The sequence below is a fragment of the Sprattus sprattus genome (genome assembly GCF_963457725.1).
Source record: "Sprattus sprattus genome assembly, chromosome: 1".
Lineage (NCBI taxonomy): Eukaryota > Metazoa > Chordata > Actinopteri > Clupeiformes > Clupeidae > Sprattus > Sprattus sprattus.
Genome location: NC_137920.1, coordinates 58,974,961 through 58,995,258, shown reverse-complemented (window position 1 = coordinate 58,995,258; position 20,298 = coordinate 58,974,961). Strand labels below are relative to the sequence as shown.

The window sequence follows — 20,298 nt, the reverse complement described above, 5'->3', positions numbered from 1 at the left end:
ATCTGTAACAGCTGCATATGATGAATACAAATGTGCACACAGTCCATAAAAATAGCAAAAAATAGCATTTCCTTAGCTGTTGAATTACCCAATGGATAACCTAGTTACAATGTTTGGATGTGTTTTTGTTGTATTCTATAATGCAATCAATTTATTGTCATGGTCCATCTTGCATGTAATGTTCAATTGTTTATAATGACTGCGTCTGTTGCAAATCAATTGCCAGTTGGAAATATGGCAAAGTTGACATGAACACATTTTAGGTAAAAATTGGATTTCAGCCACTAAGCAATAAGCACACATACAAAAGCCCGATGGGTGCATCCACATGCAGTGCAAATCATATTCATGGCTGATAGAAGGTTTGCCATTTGGTGTTTCAAGAGTTTCATGGCTTCTCTAACATTTAGGCAAATTGGTCTGAAGCGTTTCCTCTGATCATGAAGTTCCCCCTTTCACCAATCTCTGAACATCCCTCGTTTTTCATCCGCTCTTATCCTGCTCAGCCTTGTCTTTCTGTCAACTCTCTCCTCTGCCCATTTCTTCTTTCTATCAGCCTTTGTCTAATCTTGTCGCTGGTCAGGTATAATTATCGGATGTACCCTGTAATCTATAATTCATTCCTCCCTCCATTGTCTACTTCACTTGTACACTAGTCTTCTCCTGTTTGGATATCAGTCTTTCAAATGTCGTTTTCTGTTAGTTCCTTGTAAGTGTTTCTGTTCAATAATGCAAGTGAATGAAACACACATTAGCACACTTTGGTCACATTTATACCTTGTCGCCTCAACAGGCAACACAAATGCTATAAATTGCTCATGGTATCCAAGGCAATCAAATTAAGGTTAACGTTAATGAGTTCAAGACCTCATATTGTTGTATTTAAAGTGTGTGTGTGCGCATGCGCATGTGTCTGTGTATGTGCATTTGTCACTCTGCCCACTGTCTTCAGTTTTTCACAGCCATTACTGACTGGAAGAGCAAACAACCCCAACACCTCTATCATTAGTACAGTAGTAACCTTTATCCTAAGACATGAAGGAGGGGTTGTGCTCAATTGCCCTTCACTTTTAGTTCAGCCCATGCTTATCTGGGTCATAAGAGCTGTCTTGTATGTTTTATTAATTACCCCTACACCTCATGTGGGGCAGAGCGGATAGAAGCAGTGTCTTCTCTCACAGGTAGCATATCATTCGATTGTAGTAAACAGCAACAGAGTTTGGGAGTGGTTACATACCATAGCACATGGTGGTCCTTCAATTAGTTTAGTCAACAATCAGTCCAAAAGCAGCTTATGATGTCTTATTCTAGTTGTAACTTCAGAAATAACACAAGTTTCTGTGATTGTAGGGATGAAATTATGGCATATTTTCTCTGGTGAGATGGTCATTTTAGACATTCAGGGTTTAGAACTGGTATGAAAAATGTTCAATATTCACTTTACTCAAGCATGCCATACATTGGTGGACTGTTTTATTCTAGGAGTGGTAAACTGAGCCTTTTCTTCAAGATGGCATGTGTAAGTGTGTGTGTGTGTGTGTGTGTGTGTGTGTGTGTGTGTGTGTGGGGGGGGGGGGGGTATGTCTTGTGTGTGTCTGTGTGGTGTCTCCATATCCATGTAAGTGCCAACATATGTCAATAGCTCACTCATGTCTCAAAGTTATCAATTGTAACCAGTTTCCATGGCAACATCTCTCTGGAGCTAGAAAGCAGTGAGAGGGACAACTGAATTTGGTGAGAGAGAAAGAGAGAGAGAGAGAAAGAGAGAGAGAGGATGGCTCACAGATCTGTTCACATATATACAGACATTTTATTTCTTTGGATTATTTAGGAGAAAAATGCAAAAACGACGCAAAACAATGTGGAAATAGAAAAATGAAGCTCATATTATTTTTGCTGCATCATAATCTTGTTATTTATTTATTTTCGTGCTGTTCCAATTTAGTGCTCCATTTTCATAGCAAATTGCTTTCGCAAGCTTTGGCAACTGCCTTTGCTCCACTGTCATTCATTTAAAGCCTCTTTTGGACTCATGTTTGCTTGTTAGTTTTTCAGAAAGCATGGAAATGAAAGGGAAGAAAATGGCATGGCAGAGATCAAGAGAGTGAGAGAGAAAAAACGGCACGAAAGGGAGAGAGTATCGAGTCAATAAGACTCTAACACAGTTTGGTTGCCATGGAGACAGCAGAGAATGAGATGCAGTCTGCATGAGGTTGTGTGTGTGTGTGTGTGTCTTTGTGTGTGTGTCTGTGTGTGTGTGTATGTGTGTGTGAGTGTGTGTCACCAATCATACCCCATTCTGTTTCTTTCATTTTCATTAACACACACAAAGTCTATTGTCTGAGCTGTGAACAGATTTTCTGTATTTTTCGTCTGTTTCCATTTTTGAGGCAGAGTATCTCGTTCCAGGCTCCCTGCTCTGTTTTCCTCCTTTGGAGAATTCCCTTCTCTCCCCTTTCATGTCGACAAGGACATCCTCATTTTCACTTTGTCTAGATAAGCACGTTTATCCATATGTATGGCTAAAGGCTCAGACAACAAACAACAACACTCAACACGGTTGCCACATCGCTGTTTTATTGTAGTAATGTGGAATTGCTTTTTTGTATATAGTATACTGTATTCTGTTGAATACAAACGAGCGCATCAACAAAGATACTGTAGTATACAGTGATGAATGTATGTATAAAAGACAAATACAAGTTGGCTTTTTTTAAATATAGATACTGCATTTTCTTCATATAAATATGACATTCAGGAATGATGCCCAAAATACTGCCTTTATTCTATTGTGGTCCTCGTTCTACCCCTTTCTTGTGCTTTTAGCGATTGTCCATGACAAGTGCTCATTGAAATAGTTCAAGGGTTTCAGTCACTCAAATTAGGAGGCATGCTTCATTCTCATTCGAGGCAACACAGCACAAACAATAAGTAAGAAAAAGAATGAATATATAGTGAAAAATAAACTAAGCAAGCTCATTGGTCGGGCATGTTGGAATCACTACAAGAACATCCTGCAGCTAAAATAATTAATTAAATTTCAGTTTTAAATCCTTTTTAAAGCACAGTGTGCCAGCAGTAGAGATCTACATAGACGAGCAGACAAATGGACACAAGGACTAGGATGGCTGCACTGGAGCTAGAACTAAGGCAAAGCCTAGGTTGGAACATGTGACGCCCGACATTCCGGTTGGCAGAATCACCCAGAAGTAATGGGCAGCTCTGGCCATGTGGTGCTTGGGCTCACTCACTGGTTACTCTTTACGCCTCTAGAAGCTTCCGTCTCTTATAAGCGCCTAGTGTCACCTTTGTGACTGTGTTGTTTACTCTAACTCAGCTCTCGTGCCACTGCTTTAAGACCTTTTGTAACAGGCAGACCAGCCTCTCTCTAAAATATTTCCCTCACTGCCAGCCTCACTTGGGACAAAATTAATTCCTTCTCCTTGTACGTGCACCTCTTTGTCTGTCACACAGTACTGAACTCTTGAGCTCTGAGAGGTGCAAGGCCAAATTGGCCCACTCTCCTCAGGGTGGAGCAAGAGCTTGCCCTCAATCTCAGTTCACATCTTCTCACAGGTATCGTCGGGTTCCACACAGTGTTAAAGTGACAGCCTGCCTAATTCCACTGACTCCATGAGAAAGCTCAACACACCACACAAATGCACTCAGTCATATCCTTTTCTTCTGTGACACCACTATTGAATCACACCGCCTATCATCCAACCGCGTTCCCTGCCTTTCTTCACCCTCATTGCTTAATAGCTATGGAATAAATGTAAACACATCTCTCTTGTATTCTGAAGTAGTAAGATATTGTTTGTGCAGTTTTTTTTTGCCTAAAAGAGCACAGGTAGTACTACCTCTGATTTAAACTCTACAGTTAAACGATATCATCAGTATTAAGAACAGCTACCTACCAATATCATCAGGGTTCAAATAATCTAGCACAACTATTGAAATAGTAAATGAGTATTACAGTGTCTCAACTAAATAAGTGCAGGTCACAAATGTTTTCTTCTTTTAACATAGCATGGAGTTGAACAGAAGTATACTGAAACGCAACATCAATATTAGGTTTTATGTAACAGGATAGTTCTGCAGTTCTCACTTTTGTCTCAACTCAGTCTGTGAAACCCAAGTGGTTCTGAGCAGCACAGGTCCAGTAGCCCTTAAAAAGTGAAACTGTTACAAAACATGCTGCCTCCTCCTCCGTCTCACTTTCTCTTGGTCTCTCTCTCTCTCTCTCTTCACCTCAGTCTCCATCTTTGCACTGATTAAGTTTTTACTTTGATATTTTTTGCTTCATTTTCTTCAGTCCATGTCCACTGGAGAGATCTGAGGAGGGGTTGAACAGGCTGTTTGGTGGCGTAATGGGTAGTTGAAGAAGAGGAGGTATTACTCTTCCAGGACCTTTAGTATTGTTGTCCGCTGTTGTTGTTGTTGTTGTTGTTGTTGTTGTGGTTGTTATGGTTGTTGTTGATGGTGTTGCTGTTGTCGTCATCCCTTGCTTTTGTTGTTGTTTTAATCCAGATTTCGGGTTTAGAAGCTTACCAAAGCGTAGACCATACTAGCCAAGGAAAAGAAGAAATTAATGTATATCTCCATGTAACACATTAATGCAACCACCAGTGCTATTTGTCAGTGTATTACAGAGCACATTGGAAAAGAACTTTAAAGCAGAGAAGCTTTTGTTTTTGTATGAGGAACTCAAGATGAGGAACTCACCTGTAAAGATAATAGAAGAAAGAGAGCAGGTAGAAGCCTAGCTTGCACCAGGACTCTTTTTGGCAGTAGTTTAGGATGTCTGCGTTCATGACGCTCACAGGATCATACATCACCTCGGAGCCGTCAGCAGGCCGGTGGAAAAACCTTTGAGCGTGTAAAAAAAATTGTAAATGAGAGAGCGAGAGAGAGAGAGAAACAGAGAGATGTATGATAGGGAGGCAGCAAGCAATTGGGGCACGTTCCTATAGCATATGTAACCATGATGCATAAACCCAAAATGGCACGTACCCAGCAAAGGATGGCATCTTCAATTATTGATTGCTGTAACATTTGCCAGAGTATGCTGCTGAAATCACCCATTCTTACAAAGCCATGTATGTATGATCTTAAATCATTAATCACTTCCCCAATACTACATGAAACTCGTTCAACTGTGATTGTAATTAAATGATTGTATAAAATAAAACACGACGGCTGGCAGCCTACCTCCAGAGATGATAGAAGAGCAGGGGGATGTTCAGACCCAGGGTGACCCACTCTCCAGCACACATGAACATCAAGCAGAACAGCCCGTGAATGGAATATTCTGGAACCACCAACTGAGAGAGTTAGATTGGCATATAGGGAGGAGAAGGGAGAGGAGAGAGGGAGAGAGGGAGAGGAGAAAGAGATAATGACTATGTGCAGCAAGCCATGGACCGAGAGGGAGGACATAAATCAATCAGTCACAGTCCTCAAAATAGACACATTGAAATGTTCCCTGACTCTCCCCTCTCCCCATCCTTTGCTTACCCTTCTCAGCAGGTTGCATATTCTCTCAATATTGAGGATTCGCTCCCTCTAGACCAAAGAAAGAGAAAATGATTAATTTATTTAACTTTGCGAGGACCACTATAGTCCAGTTAGAACTAGGCTGTGTGTGTGTGTGTGTGTGTGTGTGTGTGTGTGTGTGTGTGTGTGTGTGTGTGTGTGTGTGTGTGTGTGTGTGTGTGTGTGTGTGTGTGTGTGTGTGTGTGTGTGTGTGTGCAGTATGTATGTGTTTGTGTGTGTGTGTGTGTGTGTGTGTGTGTGTGTGTGTGAGTGTGTGCAGTATGTATATGTTTGTGTGTGTGTGTGTGTGTGTGTTTGTGTGTGTGTGTGTGTGTGTGTGTATGTGTGTGTGTGTGTGTGTGTGTGTGTGTGTGTGTGTGTGTGTGTGTGTGTGTGTGCAGTATGTATGTGCACACATGCATGAGCCTATGCGTTGGTATGCATTCATATGAATTACATTCCCCATATCTCAAGTAAGTAGCTGAAGCGTTTGTGGTTTTTGTAAATGGCCTTACTGCTCTGGTTGGATTGCCCTGGTCGATGGGATTCTTGAAATCTGTACGGAGCTCGTCAAAGGCGATGATCTATGAGAGGAAGAGAAAGCGGTGCATGTCAGGAATTAGCTTTCCATGATAGCCATTTGAAGCTGGAATCAGTGATATGGTCTAAAGTTCTCGGTTTTGAAACCTGACAGCCTAGTCAAGGAGATACCCCTGGCCCCCTCCATTCCAGATTCAATGTCTTTCCTGAGTCCCTTCCCATGGTGCTGCCTTGTCTGAGGCACTTGATTGACAGGTAGATAAATGTCCCTATTGGCTGGGCCAGGGAGGCCATGTTGTTTATTCCCCCCCAGTTATTACCCCATATAGCAGAGCCTGAGGTGATCACAGAGATGAGGGAACATCTATGATGTTCATAAACAAACATAACTGAGGAGAATTTCCCTGAGTTTGCTAAAAGTGTTCTGAATTAGCATTGCTAACTCTACCCTTAATGAGCATTTTTGTTGGGCTTCGAGGCAGTGGAAATTTTGATGATTACACAAATTGCTCTAACCAGCACAGAAGGGGCTGGACTGTTTTCCTCCCTCTGAAGTGCGCACAGGCTGAACAAAGGGTTTCCCTACATCCCCTTCATCTCTCTCTCTCTCTCTCTCTCTCTCTCTCTCTCTCTCTCTCTCTCTCTCTCTCACTCACTCCCTTGTATATCCTTTCTTTTCACAGGAGTCACCAATCTCAGGCTAGTCTTTTTTCCTCTCACACACATAGTTCTATATCACCCTCACATTTTACCATAGCTATGTAAACAGATGCAGTTTCCATGGTGATTGGTTGAGCCCTTAAGCGAGCACCATGGTTACTATAGAAGTGACTAGTGTGTCTGATTGGCTGAGAGCTCTACAGTAATGGTGGGGGGTTCAGAGAGGGTGAGGTGGAGCGGTAGGAGAGGGGGGTGAGTGAGGGGCAGGGGGGGAATGAGAGCTCGAAAAGGGGGATGGTGGCTCGGAAGTAAATTATAGTTTCGATAAGCAGTCTCAATAACACGGCAGCCGGTGTACTCACTCCTCTCCTCTCCCACTCTCTTCTCCCATGTTCCTCTCTCCTCCTCTCTCTCCTCTCCCCTCTCTATTCTACCTCGTTCCTCTCTCCTCCTCTCTCTCCTATCTTTCTTCCCCTTGCTTTCTCACACTTCTACTCCCATTCCATGTGACTCATATTTAGATTTTCTCCCACTTCGCTCACTAGTCAATGTGCCGTCATTTCATGCCAATATTCCTCACTGGTCAAGTAACTCCCTCTACGCCGAACCTCCAGGCACTCAGAAGGTGGGAGGATTCAAATACATAGATAAAGAGAAAGAGAAAGAGAAAGGGAGAGAGAGAGAGAGAGAGAGAGAGAGAGTGAGAGAGAGAGAGAGAGAAAGAGAGAAAGAGAGAGAGAGAGAAGGGTCTCATGACTGATGTGATGTCTGGATGTGCTTTTAGATGCAGACATGCACAGTACGGTTATGCCAGAGCCTGAAGACCCCTCTGTAAATATCATTCATAATTCTGTAGGAGGGTAGACAGAAATGAGTAAGTGTGATATCTTACTTTTTGTTTTCTTTTTTTGTCCCTCCCCCCTGTCACATTCCTCTGCTTTATGTTTCTGATTCTGGTGATATTGATTCCATTTTATATAGTCATTGTTTTATGTGTACTTTTGACTTTCAAATGTTTATTCTTTATGTTTTTTTTTTTTATTATTATTTAAAGAAGGCCGGGTATGTCTCGGATCTGACACAGACAGTGACTCATCCCTGGCTGGTGCTCACACATGCCAACATCATCATGGCGAAGACGACACCAACTCACACTTAGACTCATTCATACACAGGTGAAGTGGATGGGCAGGGCAGCTCTGACACACACATAAAACACACACTCTCACTCTCTCCCGCACACTTACATACACACACACTCTCACTCTCTCCCGCACTCTTACGTACGCACATACACACTCTGGATTACACCTGCAGTTTGGTCTGAGAGGTCAGTTCACATCACAGTGACCTTTCATTTATATCAAATGCTTCCATCTGGGCAAGTCAACGGCGCTGTTCTTGAGCAGCAAGTGACTATATCAATAAAATACTTTAATTAATTTGTGCATCTTTCTATTCATTAATTCGTAAGTTGCATGTATGTGTATGCGTAGGTGTTTGTGTTGGGTGTGTATTTCTACATTACATTTTTGTGTGTATGTGTGCAGTGTGTGCATGTATTGGTGTATGAAACTTCTGGTGGGAAGTGCCACACTCACCTGCCATATGACGAAGAAGATGAGCGCGGCGCAGAGCACGAGCGTTAGCATGTAGCAGAAGGCTGCAAAGGTGAATGCCATAGCGGTGTCTGCCAGCTTGTCAGTCAGTTGGGCCGAGAGAGAGAGGGGGAATACTCCCCGACTCTCCCTCTCTACGTCTCCGCCACGGGGATCCCTCACCGAGAAGACTGGAGGCTTCCGCCTCGGAGGTTTCTCTCTGCACTTTTTCGGTCCCCTATTCTTTTTCTTTTTTTTTCTTTCTTTTGTTTACTATTCCTTCCTTTTTCTTTTTTTTGTCCTTTGCTCCCTCTCCTGGTTCCCCAGGTATAGTGTGTGGATGTCAGGCAGGGGACTTCAGCTTCATGCGGGAGGCTCCACCTTCTCCCTCTCTGTTTCAAGTCCTCTCGTCCTCTTGAGTGCTTGCGTATGTGTTTATGTGTGTCTCGCCTTGCGTGTGTCTCGTCTGTGCATTCACAATGTCACAGGATGTGCAAAGCTCCGTCTCCGGTGCGTGTCCAGGAACACTGACAGACGTTCTGTTGCCTTGTGTGTCTCTTCTCGTCTGATCCCCCCCCTCTCTTGGCTTTCTGGACCTGACTGGAAGTCTCTTTGAATGCCTGTCCCCCCTCCCCCTACCCAAAACCTCAGCTCTCTAAAGGGTCGATGTGTACCTCTCTCTGCGTAACCCCCCTATGGAGTGGTTTACTGGCACACCTCACAGGTGGCACGAAACATAAATCTTCATCATAGTGTTGGTTTTGGTGACAGATCAAACATGGCTTTTGAGCAGTCTGCAAAGTTAAATCACTGTCGTATGGCAAATGTTATGGCTTTTTGTAATTTTGGCGACAAGAGCGTGCTGTGCACAAAATAGCAGAATGCTGTACTGTGCCAGGACTCTTCATGTACACTATAATGTTATATGCTATACAATTTCAAAGGTTCAAATCAAGTACAAGTTACATCTTTGCTGATAAAAAAAATGGGAAAACACCATGTTTCAATTGGATCACAGTTGTCTGTAATAATTACAGAATAGGTGTTAACAGTCCCCTCAGACAAAGAGCAAAATGTAAAAAAAAATTCATTAAAAAAATGAACAGTGAATAATAAATGCTAAACTTCTTTCTTGTTCCCGTGTACAGCTCAAGAATTGATGCTCATGAAAAAAACAACACTTCTGACTGATGACCATGTCGTGTTCTTAGGATGCTGAGAAAGCTGATGAAGATCGAGTGTTATTAATGAGAGCGAGCGACAAATAAGTGACTAGATGCTCAGCGTTCGCCTCTGTGTACCTGCTTTTGCCGGGAGAGCTGTGTGTGTGTCACTGTTTTCTCCAGTGCTCTGTCTCGTCATTCTCTCCCCTCATCCATCTGGGTCGACACCATGTCAGCTTTGGTCTGAGAAGCCTCACTTTGTCTAGCTGTGCTGCGTCCATCAGAGAATCTCTGCTCGCTTGTCAGCGCCTCAGTGCCCGCTTGAACATCAGAGCAAGCCAAAGAGCAGAGCACACTCAAAATCACTTAAGAAGATAAGCCTTGATTCCGTGAAACAGGTTTTATCACGTAAGACGGGAAAAAAACCTGATGTCCCTCGGAAGTCTTGAAGTTAATTGATTTCTCTTCCTTTTTTTCCTCTCCAAACCCTCCTCCCTGTCTCGGTCGCTCTCTCTCTCTTTCTCTCTCTGTTTTAAGCGCCTCTTTTCCTCTCTCGCCTTTCCAAAAAGGGATGGAGACGATTCGCTGGCAACCCCTGAAACATGCTCCCTTTCTCTTCTTTTTCTCTCCCCCCTCCACTGGGTTTTCCTCTGGCTCAGTGGTTGAGGAGGCTGTTGGTCTCGGCTAAGACAGGGTTGTAATCACTAACACATTCAACTGTTCTCTCTCTCCCCGTCTCAGTCTTTCTGTCGATTTCCTCCCTCTGTTTGCTGTATTTCCCCGCTCCCAAGAGAGATGTGAGGGGGCAGGGGGAGATCCGAATCATTTTTTTTCATCTCAGCTGGCGTCCCTTCATCTCTTTCTCTTTCTCCCTCTCTCTTTCTCTCTCTCTCTCTCGCTCTCTCTCTCTCCTGTCTGTCTTCTTTTTCCTTCCTTCTTATCACATTATTTTCTGACCTCAAACAGTAACAGTTCAGCCATTCAACCATAGAGTATTAATTCTAGGCATCCCTGCAGGCATGAATAATCATCCATGTGAACGCTTTGTTCTTTAGGCTCCATACACTATACACACTCAATACACAACAACCTTCTTGGCTCTGTGGTATATAACCTCAGGACCCCCAGGGACTCCTGCTCAATACTGCTCCCTTTTGAAATCATTCCTCCAGGTTTCTCTCCTCTTCTCTGACTTAATCACCATCGTCATGGCTTTTCTTTCTCCCTCTTACACACACACACACACACACACACACACACACACACACACACACACACACACACACACACACACACACATACACACACACACACACACACACACACACACACACACACATATAGACAGAACACACACGACACACGACACACACACACACACACACACACACGCACACGACACACACACACACACACACACACACACACACACACGCACACACGCACACACACATATAGACAGAACACACACGACACACCACACACACACACACACACACACACACAAACACACACACACACACACACACACATATAGACAGAACACACACGACACACGACACACACACACACACACACACACACACACACACACACACACACACACACACACACACACACACACACACACACACACACACACACACACACACACACACACACACACACACACACACACGCACACACACACACACACACACACACAAACACACACACACACACATATAGACAGAACACACACGACACACCACACACACACACACACACACACACACACACACACGACACACACACACACACACACACACACACACACACACACACACACACACACACACACATACACACACAGGAAGCGATATCAGAGAAGTACAAAAAAAGAAAAAAAATGTGTTACTTTTGTCCTCATGTTCAGTCAGGGATGACTGCCCATACTAATCCTTGGACAAAATTTGAATCATGGATGTCATGGTTATTTACAGCATTTGGCTGACAGTTAAACTTATCAAATTGATGATACATTTAAAAATATATATTTACCCATTTGGTCAAATTATCAAACGATGTTGATGTGTTCCTAACTAGCATCTTTTATTGAAGGGCTGATCACAGGTGCTGGTTTTGCATTTTTCAACAAGTAAAGGTAAGAGTTAGTTCAATTATATCTCTGTAAAGGTCAAGGGATAAACCATATGCTGCTGTGCAGCGAGGGAATACAGAGAGCCAATATAGTTGATCTCAATTAGGAAACATATGAAACTCAAGAGAGCCGCCTGGTGGATAGTTGCGAAAGGCCTTCTTTGATGAAGTAACCCATTAAATCAATATGATGAACTGACATGTTGCTGAGAGGATTTATTTAGTCCCTAAATCATTTGGTTTTATGTAATTTCAAGAGTGATCATCAAGCATGAACCTTCTTTTGTTCTTTATGATTCTTTAAGTCGGTAAAGCCCTGTTTAAAAGCTCTTAAAATCACACATTTACATAAAAATCTCTCATAAAGCCAAATTCAACTAGAAACTCCTTTCCAGTACCAGTGCGTTTCGGCCACCAGAGAATGTACTTGGAAGGCTCGCCTCACTGCAGAGAAATTCTGTACACTAGCTGGGAAAATGGGAAACTACATTATGCTGGTTGGTGTGGAGTTGACTTAACAGCCGTCATGAGAATTTCAGGGCTACCCTATCATACACTCATATCGTAGAGAAATATAGTCTACTCTGTGGTTGCACCACCACTTCCTCCTCAATCAGAGCCAGATCTAGGAGTGAGGCGAGGATTTCAAAGGCAACAGAAGGACAGTAGAGGAAGTGCTGAGGTGAACCAGTAGACTCTTCCTGCATTCAACTTATTTTCAGTGCGGGGCTAATTATCCCTGGGGCAGCAGGGATGGAGACACATGAAATTTCTCTCAGCTGGATTCAGTGAGTGAGAAAGAGAGTGCCAGACTGCCCAGCAGTCTCCTGTCTCAGGGACGATTTAATGTCTGGCCTTGGGTATGGAGCAGATTTATTCTCGTTTTTATTCAAATCTGAGCAAATTGGGGCACTTGATTCATTCAAATGTCAAAAGTCATTCTGTTCCAGCGTGGGGGATGTTGTACATTGGATATTAGAGTTAAAGGGTGTCAAATTGATCATCCAGAGATGAGTGGCCACAAAAAGGTTGAAACAGGTAAAGGTCACGGCAAACTTATAAGCTATTGTATCCAAAGGTCCAATGGGAAAATGGGAATAATGTATGGAAATGCTTTTGTCCCCTGGCTGAGCAATATGCGGCAGGCCTGATCACAATGTCAACCCTCCAACCCCAATCTGATGGCAGTAATGACCCTGCATGTAGACATATTTCTTAAAGACATTTGCAAACCAAAGCACTGTGCAAGTTCATCTGCAAAAACAAAAAGTAAAAATAAAATAAAATTGAGAGGGAACACCTAAGACCCATCTCTGTCTAATTGCATTTCAGACAAATATTTGCTTCAGTAATGGCTCTGTCATGAGCGAAAAGTTCCGGCCTAGCCAGAAGTTCCGGATGACGCAACAGAGACGTTCCTATCAGCTGTTTTGTTTTTCACGTGAATGATATAGAATCTTCATGTCACACCGAACATTACTAGGCATGACAGCTCCTGAAATTATAACTGAACACAGAATGATTGAACATCTAGTCACAAGCTGGCTCTTGCATGTGACATGAACGGGAGTTCGACCCGCACATTTGTATAATAAAAGACATTTATTTAAGTATAATACAAGCAGTCAGTGTAATTGTCTAAAATCAAAGTGTGGTGCAAGCGGGTGTCTGAGTAGTGTACACATGCCCAACAAACAAACATAAGCCACGCATCGAGGAGAGGGAGCCTCCTGCACACTGGACCAAGGCCTTCTTTTTTCCAGCTCATCATGGCGACATTCCTTACACCTGCAACGAAGGACGCACGACCACGAAAACAGCATCCTGCACACCACTGACCATAGGCGACAGGCCAGCCCCAGGACCAGTTGGTGGAGGCGACGGCCGACAAAGAAAACCCGACAATTTACCCTCAGCCACAAACCGAAGCCTCTTTCTTTCAAGGTCAATTTTAGCCAGTTCCAGCACAACTTTCATGTTGGCCTCACGTTCGTGAGCTTTTAACATTGCCAACTCTAACTGCAAATCTTTTTCCCTCTCCTGCCGGTCTTCCTGTGCTTAACATTTTTCCCGGCATATTTCTAATTGTAACAAAGCTTTTTGTTCATCAAATGACAAATGGCCTCTCATGCACGTACTCCATTTCTAATGCGACTTGGTATTAGAAACACATCGGAGAAAATGTCCTGCCCATACCAACCAGTGAGCTGTCCGGCATCTACCAAAAAAACCTATGTCCACCACCTACCGACTTCAGCATGACCGCCTGCGGCTTGACTGCTAACCAGTCCCCCCACGTGCGCCACGCCAATTTAACCATCCTTTTAACAAAAAACTTTTAGGCGTCTCACCTGTTACCGGGGTTGCACTTAGCTCTTATCTTGCCCTATTTTGTTCTCCACCAGGCACTAAACACCAAGTCACACCAGAACAAAACAACCAGATAAAGTAGCCCTGCATCTCAGTGCAGGACTCCAGTGAAACTCCCTCTCAACGTCGTTACTCCCGTACTGGACTCAAAACTAAACAACCATTGCTTTGAACTCCCAATTAACTTTACAAACCCAAACACGACCAAACTCACTAACCTGGGAAGCCATATCCCACCGTTACTCAATACAGTTCCCAACAAAACGACCCAAAAATCGTGCTCTAACGGAAAAATATTCAAAAAATCTTACCGATTCTAGCCACGACCACAAATTCAATCCCGGACGAGACCCCACATGTCACAAGCTGGCTCTTGCATGTGACATGAACGGGAGTTCGACCCGCACGGTTGTATAATAAAAGACATTTATTTAAGTATAATACAAACAGTCAGTGTAATTGCCTAAAATCAAAGTGTGGTGCAAGCGGGTGTCTGAGTAGTGTAAACATGTTCAACAAACAAACATAAACCACGCATCGAGGAGAGGGAGCCTTCTGCACACTGGACCAAGGCTTTGTTTTCTTCCAGCTCATCATGGCCACATTCCTTACACCTGCAAAGACTCTGCTACTCAGCTGTGGAGAATAGAGAGCACTGATAGCAGGGGGGCGGGGCAGACCAGGCTGGGTCGTGACAATCTCCTCTGACAGCTATAAAAGGCAAAACATTTTAACATGGTTAAATTGAATCTGCATTCAATTCCTCTTTCACCAATCAGACAATGCTAAATGATGGTATGAAGACCACCACAGGCTGCAAGCAGAGGAATGGCAGTACAACAGATGGTAATGAGGAGAGAGAGAACGAGTTCAACCTCTGCTATAACCGTTTTGACCGCCCCGTTCCAGCTCCTGTCTGTCTTGCTCCTGCTGCTGCACTACTGCCTGTCCAGCCATCACCCCCTCACCTCCCCCATAGCTGCTTATGCACCCCTCCCCCAGGCTGCCAGCTCAGATAAGGCAGTGCCCCCCCCTCACTTTCGCATATCAGCACATCAGATTAGGTCAGCAAGCCCCCTGCAGCGCTATAGACCATCATATGGTACTACATGTACATAACTACATTAAGCCCCCTGCAGCGCTATAGACCATTACTTAATTAAGTACCATACCGCACCAACGGCCATACACTTGCCTGGCTAATTTCCTACCTCTTTGACCATCTTCAGTTTGTCTATAATGAACCATCTAGTAATACGAAGGTAAATTATGGAGTCCCCCAAGGCCCTGTATTTGGACCCTTACTCTTCTCTTTGTACATGCTACCTTTAGGCTCTGTAATTAGGAAGCATGACATCAACTTTCATTGCTGATGATCCTCAACTATACCTGTCCATGAAGCCAGATAAAATAGCACTAATAGCTAAGCTTGGCACTTGTCTTAAAGATGTTGGATGACAACGACTTACTTATTTATTTATTTACTGCCCTAAAATTGGTCGTAGACCCTTATCATTAGAGAGACACACTGTCTAGCCACCAACGTATGCACATGTTGGCCTCTCACCCAACCCAAGATGATCTTGGTATAATCATCAATTGGGACCTCTTAAAACAGATCTTAGAAACATCCTTTTTTCAACTATGTAATATTGCCAAAGCCAGGAAAGTCAAATCAAATCAAATCATACTTTATTTGTCCTTTGATTTAAGGATGCAGAATAGTTAATCCACACATTTGTCACTTCAAGACTTGACTACTCCAATGCTTTACTCTCCGGATGCAGTAATGACTTCCTGAAGAGCCTCCAGCTGATACAAAATGCAGCTGCTTGCTTAGTGTGCTAGGACTAGTACTAGTAGTGTACTTGCTTCTTTTCACTGGTTCCCTGTCAAAAGTACAATCAGTTTCAAAATACTCCTTGTAACATTCAAAGCCCTGAATGGCCTAGCTCTGGATTTCATTTTGGATTACTAGTCCCATATTGCCCATTCAGAACTATTCAATCTCAAAATGCACGCCTTCTCGTACTCCCAGGAGTGTCTGAAATTATGGTAAGATGCAGAGCCTCTGCTATCTAGCCCCCCTCCCTTTCCTCTTTATTACTCCCCATAGTTAAGAGTGGTGTGCGGCGGTCCAGAACTCATTGCAATACCTCTGATGAAAAGGGCTGCCTCTGCTGTTGCCTCTGTGACTGGCCTGTCAGTCGTGGTTGGTACAGTCAGTTCCAGACCATCCTCATGGTGGTGTCCTCAGTGTGCACACTCCCTTAGTTATGCTGCCATAGGTTTTAGCTGCCAAGGACCTTATAGTTACGCTGCCATAGGTCTTAGCTGCCAAGGATTTTAGTTATGCTGCCATAGGTCTAAGCTGCCAAGGACCTTATAGTTATGCTACCATAGGTCTTAGCTGCCTTTCTCCTTTCTCTGTCTCTCTGATGGCTACTTTAACATGTCATTTTTAAATAGTGTACTATATTGTCTCTCTTCCCTCTCCCTATAGTTGGACCATTGCCAACCATTGCTGCCATTGGTCTTAGCTGCCAAGGATTTTAGTTATGCTGCCATAGGTCTAAGCTGCCAAGGACCTTAGTTATGTTGCCATAGGTCTAAGCTGCCAAGGACCTTAGTTATGTTGCCATAGGTCTAAGCTGCCAAGGACCTTAGTTATGTTGCCATAGGTCTTAGCTGCCAAGGACCTTATAGTTACGCTGCCATAGGTCTTAGCTGCCAAGGACTTTAGTTATGCTGCCATAGGTCTTAGCTGCCAAGGACCTTAGTTATGTTGCCAAAGGTCTTAGCTGCCAAGGACCTTAGTTATGTTGCCATAGGTCTTAGCTGCCTTCCTCCTTTCTCTGTCTCTCTGATGGCTACTTTAACATGTCATTTTTAAATAGTGTACTATATTGTCTCTCTTCCCTCTCCCTATAGTTGGACCATTGCCTCTAACGCTGATGGCCGTGACCATTGTTCTAGATCATCATTATAATATATTAACATAAGACAATATATTTATATATACACAACATACATTTCAAGACTTACATATGAGACAATCTATTAGAATCCCTAATTCCATTTAGTCATTATGTCTTATTTCCTCTCGTCTCACTTTAGATGTTCCACTGTGAGGTGTTGCTGTACCTTTCTTCCTGTTGCCCATCACGTCCATAGTTCTACTACACATTGCCTACAATGCATCCCACACACATTCGGATAGACAGCCTAAATACCTATTTCTCCACCTCTATGATTACAATCATCCACTCATTCTATTAATAGGAACCCTATGAGTGCATTACGACCACTCAGGGAGTTTTTCCTTGCCATCTTAGTGTTTGCAATAGGGGTTTCAGGCTCTGGGCTCTGGGCTCTGTAGCACCTTGAGACAATTTCAAGTGTTATTGGTGCTGTATAAATAAACTTGAATTGAAATGAATTACAGCCTCCCCTTCCACACATCATCACTGCAGATCAGGTCAGAGGAGAGCTAAAAAGACTTCGGCCTAGGCGGCTGGGCTGGGAGAACTACTTCAGCACATCTTTAATCTGAGCCTGCTTAATGACTTCAGACCGGTTGCATTAACCTCACATATAATAATATAATAATAATTGTCAGACTGTATCCGCACAAGCGACACACTGCAACACACACATGGATACATGGAGGCGACACAGGACACACACACACACACACACACACACACACACGCACACACACAGTCCTGAGGTCGTTTGTGAATTTAGTCTCCTCTCTTACCCATCCCGGACTGTCCTTCCTCCAGGACCCCAGGAGCAGTCTGTATCATGGGGTTCTGGCAATGTTTAAATGTCTTTGACTGCTGATATAGCCATCAGGGTATAATTAAAGTAATACGATTTTTACACATGCCACTTCTCTCTTCTCCATGGCTGACTAACTACTTTGGATTTTTAGATTTGTTCCCTGATTGAAATCAACGCAGGGACGGACGTGCTCTGAACGAGACAGAATTTCTCAGAGCACAATCCGGAGGCCCCAGGAGGGAGGAAAACCCACTGCAGAATAAATGACACCCTTAGAGAAGAGGCCAACCTATTTTTTGCCACAAAAAAAAACATTTCTCAACTCAATTTCTCAAACTGCTGTCATCCAGAGCGCTGGCATTTTATCAGCAAGTCTGCTCCCTGGGAATTAAACACATGACCTGACTAACTGCTCTGCTTAATTTTGCCTGAGTGACTAGAACTGAAACTGTTAACTGGTCAAACTTGAGCACATAGAGTACAATCTCTCTGAGGCACATAGATATGAGCATATTTATATTACATCTCAGAAAGCAAGCCATTCAAACATCACTAAAGTGTACACAAAATAATGAGCTTCCTTGAAAAACAGTAATTCTACCTATTTCTATTATTGTGCTGAAGCAATTCTTAGTGTTTCTTTGCAGTTGAAACTGCACTTGTTGTGCAAGAGAAAAGAAAAAAAACTGCAGGGTGACGCTTTTACATCTACCAGCGAAGGAAGAATTGCCTTGATGAAAGTATCCAGGGGCCCCGCATTCTGCACTATTTGTTAAGAGGTAGCTCAAGTTAGTCGGTTGAGGTCTAGTGGCAGGATGTCGGAAGGCACACTTACACAGAATAATGGGCATCATGCAACTGGTGAACAGAAAAGACAAACCAAGCAGACTAAGAAGGAAACATGCAGTGGGCAGAAACCAAAGGTTAGATGGCCAGGGGCCTGTGAAGCCAAGGAATGGAATTGTATAAATGTTGAGTTTAGAAGGATTGAAGGGTACAGCGGAGAATAAATTGAATCGCACTGGTGAGGTAACAGAGAGGAGGTATTAGCGCAGGCAAGAGTGGACTATATGTTAAGGAGGAAGGAGCTCCTCGGACAAAGATGGAAGAAGAAAAGAAAAGAAAGAAAAAAAAGCTAACACTAGCCAGCATTTAAATTCATGAGCGTGTGGTTTATTCTTAGACTGATTAACACCTGCCATCTGTTGAAAGGCTAGCCTACACATAAGTCTCTCCTGCTTCAGATGTAACTTTAACATCTCATCTGCTTAGGGCACTCAAATGGCCAAGAGTAGCCCTGTGTAAATGTGTGTGAAAGTAACTTTAAAGATACTACATATAATTTACTTTCCCAATAACCCTTGAGGTTAGTGCTCTATGCCAGCTATTTGAAACTGTTCTCTTTACTTTCTGTACAGAAAAAGCTCAGTACTTGAATGTGAGGCAGGATTGCCTGTGGCGTTCTTGACGGCTTTTACAAGGTGTTTTCTGTTGTCTGACCTGCATCCCCATGTCTCTCCCTGCTTCAAGCCTGCTGTGTGGGTGTGTGAAGTGTTTGGCAGAGGGGAGATGCGGGGGCTGTAACGTCAACCCCCCCTCCCCCTCATGGCCTCCAGTGGGTTTGATCGCTTTCTGAAGGTACAAGGCCTACAGGAGTGCTTACTGCAGCACAAGTACACACAAACACACACACACACGCACATGCGCACACACACACACGCGCACACGCACACACGCACACACACACACACACACACACACGCACGCACACACACACGTACACTCATACACACACACTTCAGAAATCTGTTAAACTTAAACATGATATTGCAATAGCATAAATTGTTAAAGTATTTGATGCTGGACCTATATGATGTGTAATACATACATACGTACGTACACACGCACACACACACTCACACACACACACACACACACACACACACACACACACACACACACACACATACACACAGCGTTTGCCTGGAGGGCTGGTCCACATGGCTAGAGGAGCAAAGAAGCAGACACAACACTCGATGACACATCCAGCCATTAAGTGCAATGAGGTGTGAGGAAGGCCTCCCACGCTGACATATTCCTGTAGGTTGTGACTTCCGATGATTTACATTTTATTCAGAGCTGTGTGTATTAGCCCCTCTCCCCGCAGGTCGAGCTGGAGTCACGACTCTGCTGTCTGCTGTTCTCCAGTCACCTGGTGAAGGGGAGGCAATGGATGCACAGGTGAAGGTAGCAGGTGAAGAAGTGCCTGTTTGCCTTTTATTGTGTTATTTTATTGTGGGGAAAGCACAGTTCATCCCCAAGATTTCATAATATACAGATGTCCTCTGAGAGGAGACAAAGAAAAATCCCAATTCTTTGATCACAGACATGGATATGTATTCCTTCCATTGATTTGTCCCAGTAGCCTCATGCCTTGTGCTTCAGATTGATTCAGTGGTTTTCTAGGCTTTCTGCCCCAGTGCTTTCTCACTCCAGAGCCATCAGGG

The 20,298-nt window shown here is 43.6% G+C and overlaps 1 protein-coding gene across 1 annotated transcript; it reads right to left on the bottom strand.

Annotated features, from left to right (window-relative positions):
• Nucleotides 1-4,539: 4,539 nt before the first annotated feature.
• Nucleotides 4,540-8,417, bottom strand: cnih2 (cornichon family AMPA receptor auxiliary protein 2; the record flags this gene model as incomplete). The annotated part of the gene is made up of 6 exons (XM_080838035.1): nucleotides 4,540-4,567; nucleotides 4,726-4,869; nucleotides 5,212-5,324; nucleotides 5,518-5,565; nucleotides 6,051-6,119; nucleotides 8,337-8,417. 6 exons carry the CDS (start codon nucleotides 8,415-8,417, stop codon nucleotides 4,540-4,542), a joined length of 483 nt encoding a protein of 160 aa, XP_080694161.1.
• Between the last annotated feature and the right edge of the window lie 11,881 nt (nucleotides 8,418-20,298).